The 10,207-nt window shown below is 39.7% G+C and overlaps 1 protein-coding gene across 1 annotated transcript in view; it reads right to left on the bottom strand.

Moving 5' to 3' along the window:
• The window catches only part of EDEM1 (ER degradation enhancing alpha-mannosidase like protein 1), a 65,740-nt gene that overhangs the window by 28,560 nt on the left and 26,973 nt on the right, over positions 1 to 10,207 (bottom strand). The window contains 2 exon segments of the mRNA XM_042782722.1: positions 2,710 to 2,813; positions 7,835 to 7,907. Coding sequence (XP_042638656.1) covers positions 2,710 to 2,813; positions 7,835 to 7,907 — 177 coding nt within the window.

Below are 10,207 nucleotides of genomic sequence, written 5' to 3'. Positions count from 1 at the left end.
GAAATAGAAATACCATTTGATCCAGCCATTCCATTACTAGGTATATATCCTAAAGAAGTGAGAGCCATGACAAGAACAGACATATGCACACCCATGCTCATCACAATACTATTTACAATATCAAAAAGTTGGAAACAACCTAAGTGTCCATCAACTGAGGAATGGATAACCAAACCTTGGTACATACACACAATGGAATACTATGCAACCCTAAAGAATGATGTAGAATCTGCAAAACATCACATAACATGAATGAACTTGGAGGACTTTATGCTGAGTGAATAAGTCAATTACAGAGAGACGAATATTCTATTAGTCCGCTATTGTCAAAGTCAAGGAACAGATTATATATGGAAGGAAATTTTCTTTGTTGGTTACCAGAGGTGGGAGGGGAGGGTAGGTAACACTGTTAGATAGGTAGAGATAGGTATTGATTTGGATGAAGAGAAGGGCAATGTACCAAATGTGAGTAATCAACATTGTGCCACTAAGGAAGAGGAAGACATAGAGAGGTACATGGGAGGTGCAGACAACAAAGATGAACGCTTTTGCACATACAGTACTGCATTGTCAGTGAAGGCAAACATGGGTATATGGGTGGATAGATGGGTGGACAAGCTGAACTATTAGGTATGCCTATGCAGCAGGGAGTATACCCAAGACCATGTATAGGGTTGGCAGGCAATGGTTGGTTCTACAAGTGTATTTGTATATTCTATAAGAAATTCCCAGGGGTATAGAAGAGCTGACAACGGACAAGGTTGTAGTCACTTCTTGGTCATAGCCAGCTACCCAGAGGAACTGAGTAGTTGAACCTGTGCACTCAGGAACATACTCACAGGGGACATCAAACTCAATTGGCATAACATACTACACAAAACACTGTTCCACTTCCTACTTTAGCGAGTAGTGACTAGGATCTTAAAAGCTTGCAAGTAGCCATCTAGATGAAACGATGGGTCTTTCTTTGTCCAGAGCAAAGAAAAATGAAGAAAACCAAAGATTCATGGAAACAATTAATCCCAGTGACTGGTACAACATGCGATCTGCAGCCTATACGACTATGAGACCAGAAGAACTAGATGGTGCCCAGCTATCATTATCAACCACTAGGAGGCGGATCTATGTATGAGATCCTGGATAGAGAAGGAAAACAATGTGGAACAAAACTCAAAATCATTTTGCAGGAAAAGAAATAAAAAGGGGACCAGGTTTGCTGGTTTGATAGAGCCTGGTGGAACCACTGAGACTATGGTCCCTAGCTGCCCTTCAGGTCTGGAATTGAACCCACACCTGTAGCTTCCAGCCAAACAAAAGACAGGCATATGAGTTGAACATGTACCGGAGGTAGATACACTCCTTGGAGAGAATAATCAGAAAGAAGGGCTATTTATGCACAGGGAGACAGCTGAGGGGGCAGGGGTGCATGGCAGGATGGACACAGGGAAGAGGTATCTTGACGAAGTAGGAGGGGAGCTGTTGCACTGGGGTAAATTGTAGTCAATGTCAAGAGACAATGTGTGTGTGAACTGCTATATGGCAAGTAAATTTGCTGTGTAAACTTTCACCCAAATCACAATTAAAAAAAAAAAAAGACCAGGCTCACTGGTCTGATAAAAACTAGTGAGAGTCCTGAGACTATGGTCCCTAGTCACCCTTCAGGCCTGGAATTGAACTCACTCCCTTAGCTTAACTTCCAACCCTAATAACAGATAGGCCCACAAGGTGAACAATTACACCAGGTACATTCCCTAGAACAATCAACCATGGGAGAAAGAAGGACAGCATTTAAAGGGAATAGGCTCAGAAGGTACGAATGCCTAGGAAAGAAGGACGCAGGGAAGAAGTGGGAAAAAAGCTGTTATACTGTGAAGATTGCAATCAATGTCATGAAACAAAACATGTATGAACTGTTGAATGGAAAACAAATTTACTCTGTAAACTTTCACCCAGATTACAATAAAACGTTTAAAATAAATAAATAAAGAGGCAAGATGAGGAGGAGGAGAAAATGACCCACTCAAAGGTAGAAGGCTACCAACACAGATCACCGTCCATGTAGACCCTGTCTCACTTCAATAATCTGAAGGGACTGTGACATTGTTCAGAACAACCATATTTGTAAGTTCAGTTTTAAATAAATATTACATCTATAAACTGGAATTCATGCCATTAGCACAATTTGCAAAAAGTTTAAGTGAAACAGGAAAACAGTTACAATATGCTAAGCTATAAAAGCAAGATAAAAAACTGTGTAGTGCAGGTTCCTAATACATTAAAAAGGGAGAGAGACTAGCAAGAGACAGATTATAATAAAGGAAATACACCACAATGGTAAACAGTGGTTTTCTGTGGGTGGTAGGTGAGATAGGAAACTGTCACTTCCTTGAGAAATGTGTAGGGGCTTTTCTAGGACAAGAAGGAAGAAGATGAAAGCAGACATAAGGGATACCACATAAAATTGCATTAAAGGGACACCTATCTTACACCCCCATTAAAGCTCAGGTGTTTTCTGTTTAGTCCAAAATGTAATGACTTTGACACACCAATTGTTCTAGTTTTAATAAACATAAAAATTAAAACGAAACATGGACATGGTACCCATGAGGACTACACGGGGCTCACTTTCTGGATTCTGTGGCTAGGAGAATTTTTCTTCTTACATACACACACTAAGAAACTTTCAATCCATTTCATGTACTATTTTACCTTATTGTGGCTTCAAAGACTTGGACAGTGGAATCTTTGTCAAATGAAACTGTGTTGATCACTAATTTGACTGCTTTCTGGAACTCAGATGAATTTCCCATTATCTGTAAAAAGAGGAACATAAACCATTACAACAGCTTGAAATGAAACTAAGGCTACGTGTTCTCAGAAGCTGGGCCACTTGGTCTAAATGTCTAGGTGTGATTCTGCCACCCATGGGAGTAGAAGCACAAAAGGCAGAAAAAGCAGTTATTTCTCAGGTACATGTCATGACAGATGGCAAACCTGTACCCTCTAACTGATCCAGCTCTAGAATCTGCTGTCCAAATGGCAAAACAGTAAAAACAATTCCTCATAAAACCACTGGCATTCTCCTTCCCTCTACTCTCCCTCCATCTTCACTCTGGTCTTACTTAACATGTAGGGCATTGGAGTGCCTAAAAATTCTGGAATGGGTAAAACAGAAAAAAAATTGAGCAAACAAACAGGAGTTGCATTCTGTTCCTCAAATAAATAGACACTTTGGGTACTTGGTTCCCAGGAGAAAAAAACGACCAAGTTAGAACTGATTAAACTTGTTGCTTATTGTACAGATAGCTAAACAGAGGGACCTCCTGTTTATCTACAGCAGTGGTACCCTTTGGAGCACAGCACAAAAACAATGACCTTAACAAAACATACAAATAATCAGCCCTAATTTTTTTTTTAAGATGTGATCCAAAATTCCTGTTCCTTTATTGGGTGTTGCTGCAGTTAAGGTTATATGTCAACTTGGCTGGGCCTGGTTGAGTGGCTGGGCAGCTGGATGTAGTTATTCCCCATGGTGAGAATGGTATTTAACTCCATGGTGGAATCTACTGGAGCAGCTGAGTAGCTGCTTTAGGGATGTGGTCTGCTTCCAGTACACAAGAAGCAGCTTTGAGGATAGTCCCTAGCTTTTTTGGCACACTTGAACCCTGCATGTAACACAACAGCCTGCCATGCCCTGCCGATCTCCAGACTTTTTCTGGACTTGAATTAGTGGCCTACCGTGTTTGGTGATATGGGGACTGTGCCTTTCCACTTGTTGAACTTGGGTTTGTCAGCCTCAGCAGCCAGCAGCTGCCTGAGTGGAGAAAAGCCTCCAGGTTCAGTGGGCCAGAAGCAGGAGGCAGTTGCTGAAGCCCAAGGTTGAGGGGCTTTCACCCAACACCTAGAGCCTGGCACTTTGAACTCAGACTTAAAGCCTCCAAACTTGTAAGAGAATAAACTCCTATTTGTTCAAGCCATTCCATTTGTGGTATATTCCTGTCAGAGTGGCACCAGGTAACCAAAATAGGTGTGTTGATATGATGTCTTACCATGATACCCTCTCCTGTAAGAAGTACAAATTGCACATAAAAGTTTATAGAAGAACCTGAATTGAAATTATTTTATTCTATTCGAGATTATGTGACAATCCTAGGATTATAATGATATCATAAGGACACCAAAAAAAAAAAAAGAAAAACAATTTCATTCAGACGCTACTTCTTTCAAGCATGTCTTATTTCTAGTATTTATTGATTTTCTATGTCTCACTCACACTCACACACACACACACCTCATTGGTATTTTGCTATAACATGTAAAACAAGCACTGACTACTCTTTTCTGGCTTTCGTTTTTTTCTTTTACGAAGATTATGCAATAATGCTGCCAAGTTGCATCCAGCAGTCATGAGATTACTATTTCATGAGAATTTTTGCAACACATCTGTTAGAGCTTGTTTAAAATGTTAGCAACAGAAAAGGAAACCCTCAACATAAGTAACATCTGAAAAACAAGCCTGGAGCACTAACATATTAACAGCCAGATACGTCTACAATGGAAACCACAAAAAGGGGTTTGTTCCTTATAAATCTTCAACAACAGTTTGCTAGCAGCTGCAGATGCAGATATGACCTCAGATCAAGGGAAGGACAGTGAAGGAAGCCAGTATCTCTTAATTATATATTATAATTTATCATTTTAGACAGACAGCTACAGAGCTCAGAGCAACCAGGCTATGAAATTCATTCACTTAGGTTTGGTTTGAAAAGCTGAATTGAACAGAGGTTTAAATAGGTTTTTTTACTGCGGAATTTCTCAGTCTTTAAAACACTGATATGCTTTGTGGCTCTCTAACAGTGACCAAAAACCAAGTTGCTGTCAAATCAGTTCCACCGACACACATCAGAATAGAACTGAGTTCCAAAGGTTTAGTTATCTAGTGCTGCTTTAACAGAAATATCACAAGTGAATGGCTTTAACAAACAATTTATTTTCTCACTGCTTAGGAAGCTAGAAGTCCAAATTCAGAGCACCAGCTCTAGGGAAAGGCTTTCTTTCTGGCAGCTCTGAGGAAAGGTTCTTGTCTCTTCAGCTTCTACTTCCCGATTCCTTGGAGATCTTCATGTTTCTTGGCATCTATCTTACCCCAATCTCTCTCTCTGCTCATCTCTTTTATCTCAAAAGAAGTGACTACACTAACCCTATCTCATTAATATAACAAAAGACAACTCATTCCCAAATGGGATTATAACCACCAGCATAGAGGTTAGGATTTCAATGCATACTTTCAGGAGACACAATCCAATCCATAAGTTTTTAATGGCTGATTTTTTGGAAGTAGATCACCACGGCTTTCTTCCAAGGCACCTCTGGGTGGGCTCAAACCTCCAACTTTCTGGTTAGCAACCAAGTGTGTTAACCATCTGCACCACCCAGAGACAATGGGACAGACGCAAATTTGTCAGGTTTATTTGAGAACACCACTCTTCTTTCAGGGAGCATGCCTTTGGAATCTGTGCCAGGAAATGCTGAAAATATTTGTTTCTTGAACAAATATTTGCACTCCTACTATGTACCAGAAACTACCAGGTGTAGAGAAGAGTGCAATGAACGGTATACTTAAGATCTCTGTGCTTGATAAGCTTGGCGGAGGGATAAAAAAGACAAAATGGGGCAAAAAAGGGGAGGTGAGGAAGAAGGGGTGAATTTTCCAACACTGGTGGCATAGTGCCTAAGGCATCTGACTGCTAACCAGAAGGCTGGTGGTTCAAAGCCATCAGCCACTCCTCAGAAGGAACGTTGGGCAATCTACTTCTGTGGTGATACCACCTCGGAAACCCAAGGAGGGGTCACTATGAGTTGGGTCCGATGGCAGTGTGTTTGGTTTGGTTTGTATACATGAGTCGGAGGACTTTTTCTAAGTACCATCTGCAGGTTGAGTCAGCCTCTGGTGTCCTCGACAAGTTAATTTCAATTAAGCTGAACACACTTCTCTGGGCACATTTTGCTCAGGACAGTAGATGACCGAAGTAGAGATGTAATTTCTGAAAGAGATGTTGGGAAACTAAAATGTGTTGCAGCTACAGCTAGTAGAGGAGAAGGTCAGGAAATACCCTGGATACCCTGGGTTTCCTATTGGCTAAGGGCCTAGCCCCATTTCTGCTATTTATTTCTGAAATGAAACTGTAGAGAGATTTCTGCAACTCTTGACAAGCTCTAGTTATTCAGTTACTAGCAAGACACAACTGTAATGCAAATTTAGCTATCATTACTCAATTCTAACCCCTAACAAATAGCTTTAAACTCTTCTAAGGGAAGAGTAGGAGATCTGGTAGCATAGTGCCTAAGGCATTTGACTGCTAACCAGAAGGCTAATGGTTCAAACCCACCAGCTGCTCCTCAGAAAGAAGGTTGGGCAATCTACTTCTGTAGTGATAACCAATGTGGAAACCCAAGAAGGGTCGCTGTGAGTCAGATCTGACTTGATGGCAGTGAAAAGGGGAAGAGTAAATGATTGAATGTGGGATCTGGGCTAAACTGCAGTAAGAATTTATAACAGTAAAAGCTTACTAATGAAGAGACTGTGAAATCACCTTCACTAAGGAGATTTACAGACAATGCTGGCAGTCCTGTGGAAACTATTGTGTGGCACAAGGTGATGAAGCCCATCAACATTTCTGTAATGTTTTACCGCTTTCAACATGTTTCTATGTATCTGTCCAAAGGTCTCCAGTTCCCCAGAGTCACTGAGAGAAACTACGAGATGAGGAGGTGGGGCAGCACCTAAGTCACAGTCTAAGTCTGGAGTGGGCAGTGTCCACGAGACAAGAAAGAGTAAACAGAGTGTTCAGAGAGAGTCATCCACACATGGGCTGACAGCAAGGCTCAGCCCCACTTCTGGGAATCAGTAACTTGATCATATTTCTGACTTGCGAGGGAGCTCTGGTAGTGCAATGGGTAAGGCACTTGGTTGCTAACCAAAAGGTTGGCAATTCAAATCAACCAGCTGTTCCAAGCAAAGATGATGAGGTAATCTACTTCCGTAAAGATTTACAGCCTTAGAAACCCTCTGGTGCTCACTATAAGTCAGAATCGAATTGATGGCAGAAGGTTTGGTTTTTGGTTGGTTCTGACTTGTGAAAGAGCTCTGGTGGTGCAGTGGTTAGAGTATTTGGCTGCTAACTAAAAGGTCAGTTGTTTGAACTCACCAGCTGCTCCTTGGAAGAAAGATGAGGCAGTATGCTTCTGTAAAGATTTCCAGCCTTGGAAAACACATGGGGCAGTTCTACTCTATCCTACAGGGTCACTATGTGTCAGAATCAACTCAATGGCAACGGGTTTGGTTTGGGGCCAACTTGTGAAATCTTAATTACAGAAACTGTAAGTATGAATGAAATTCTCTATAGATTCCTTTAGGGAGTGAAATAGTGGGAAATTGGGAGAAAAATAAGTCCACTAAAAGCAATCAAATATTTCTTCTCCATTTTTTTAAGGACAATTCCCCTAACTTCTGATAGTTTTTTCTCTCTCTCCATTAAGGTAATTAAAGTCAATAATAGCTTTCAATACATTTTGAGTGTTGGGTTCTCTGGAATTCATGTCCCTGGGGGAATCCAGGGGGAATGAACTCCTAAACATCTTACTTTAATTTTTTTTTCCAGCCTGTCTACCCATCCATCCACCCATAGATCAATGCTTGCCATCACTGACAACACAGTACTGTACACGCAAAAGGGTTTATCTTTGTTGTCTGTACCACCCATGTACCTCTCTATATCTTACTTTAATTAATATTTTTTTAGAAAAGATAGTGATAATAAGGCTGAAGACTTACTGCAAGTGTATCCAATGCATCAACAAGAGTCAATGAATAGTTCCCCAGGACATCGTTGATGTTCAGATTTGAACTGAAAAATATGTAAATTCAAATTAAACAAAGGTAGCTTATTTTAAAAAATATATTAAAAACAGAAAAGAAAATTAAACACCCATCAGAAACTCAAATTGCCAGCAATTCTTTCTTATTTAAGGACTCATTATGGGTGGCCCAGTATGGGAGAGACCTTTCTACCTCTAATGTGGTATCTTTTATAGTGTCTATAAGTAGAACTGAGTCACAGAAACAGACACACTTGTGCAGTGGTGGCAAGAACATTTAACAGGAAGTAGGCCCTGGATGAAAGTAATGCCCTCTCTAAGACAGCTGAATCGCCATAAATGATCTCTTTAATCTTGTCTAGCTTCAAAAAGCTCTGATTTCACAATCATTAGGAACTAACAGAGATGCTGGCATAGGACCTCCCTATAAAAATTCTTTAATATAGAAACTTGACACTCCAGGAGATTACACATAAAAAGAAACACATACCTTCAGCTAGTCTGAATATCGCACATCTGCCTTTTGGCTTGCTTGGTGGATAGATTAACCTCTTTATACCATTCCTTTGCTAACATATCATCCCACAAATCTCCATAATTTCCATTAATTCTGGCGAGATATTTTTTTCTTTTTTTACATGAATCAAGGCAGGAATTAGGACCCTTCTCCCTTCTCTTGACTGGAGCTAGATATGTATTTCTATCACACACCTGTTCTCACCCCCATAATCAACACAAATTTTTGGTTTTGAAACAATCCCACAAAACCAACTTCAGAAAGCTCCTTGGTCACTGGGACATTTTCTTTATAACTCTTAAAACAATGACAGCAATAACAACAACAAAAAAAAACTAATACACCTAGAAAGGGTAGAGATGGAAAAATAGTGAAATTAATAGCTAATGTATAGGTTGAGAAATTCTGTGGAGTTCAATTATTCCTCTGCCTCATTCCCATAAACCCAGAAAGTAACTGCTGCAATCTGAAAAGACAACAGAAGGAAAGAAATGAGATGCCTGTTTAAAGATTACATTTATTAAAGACGAAAGGGGAAATGCCCAGTTTTATTTTCAGCAACAGATTCACTGATCCTGACATCTTCCATTAAATCTCCAATTATTCTATCTGCTTCCTGGGTCACCTTGAAGGAAACAGCACAAACCTTGTCTCATTTTCCTATGAAAGGGGCTCCTGGTGGGCAGCACCTCTCTGCACAGCACAGTACCCTGTTTAAGTAAATAACATCCAAAGAAAACAAAAATTGTGGGCAAGTCACTCCAACATACAATCACCAATTAAATATAAACACAAAAATGTCACAATGCCTTGGAGACAACAGAGCATCACAGTCCACACAAAGAAGTAAGATAAAGCAGGAGAGACAAGGGACCAGGATACAGACCCAAACCAAATCACTGAGAAAGACACAGCACTGGAACTCCCTGATAAGGAATTCAAAAGAATTATATTTAGGTACGTTTAATGAATTGAGAGATAGATCAATGAAAACACTGACAAAATTGAAGAAAATACAGAGAAAACTCTACAACAATTTCGAAAGACAATACAAGAATAGAATGACAAAATAAATGAAAAATTAGAAATTATACAAAATCTACAGGCAGAAATAACACATTAAGCGGGCAAAAGAGTAGAACTGAATCAATGGAAGAAAGAATTAGAGAGATTGAAGGCAAAAACCTCAATACTTCTTTAGAAAGTGACCAAGCAGAAAAACAATCAAAATAAAATGAAGAAAGCCTAAGGTTCATGTGGGACACCATCAAAAGGAATAACCTACGTGTAACTGGAATTCCAGAACAAGAAGAGATTAATAAAACCACAGAAAAACACTGTTGACTTGTTGGAAGAGAATCTGAAAGATGATGAATGATGAGAACAGATCCATTCAAGAAGTCCAATGAACCCCAAACAGGATAGACCCCAAAAGAAAATCACCAGGATATATCATCATCAAAGTCACCAAAACCAAAGACAAAGAAAGAATTCTGAAAGCAGCACAGGAAAAAAGAAAAGTTACCTACAAAGGGCAACCAGTAAGACTAAGCTCAGATTTCTTGGCAGAAACCATGCCGGTGAGAAGACAATGAGAAATTAAAATGAGAAAAATGCAAAAAGAAAAATAACGAATGAGGTTGCAAAAAGATACAATATTTATCCTTTTGTGATTGACTTATTTCACTCAGCATAATGTTCTCTAAGTTCATCCATGTTACGCAGTGTTTTGCAGATTCTACATTATTCTTTAGTGTTGCATAGTATTCCATTGTGTGTATGTACCATGGTTTGGTTATTCATTCCTCAGTT

Source organism: Orycteropus afer, unplaced genomic scaffold (genome assembly GCF_000298275.1).
Source record: "Orycteropus afer afer isolate SDZICR_OR568_19922 unplaced genomic scaffold, OryAfe1.0 scaffold00429, whole genome shotgun sequence".
Lineage (NCBI taxonomy): Eukaryota > Metazoa > Chordata > Mammalia > Tubulidentata > Orycteropodidae > Orycteropus > Orycteropus afer.
The sequence above is the reverse complement of the archived record's forward strand: the minus strand, read 5'-3'. Positions and strand labels throughout refer to the sequence as shown.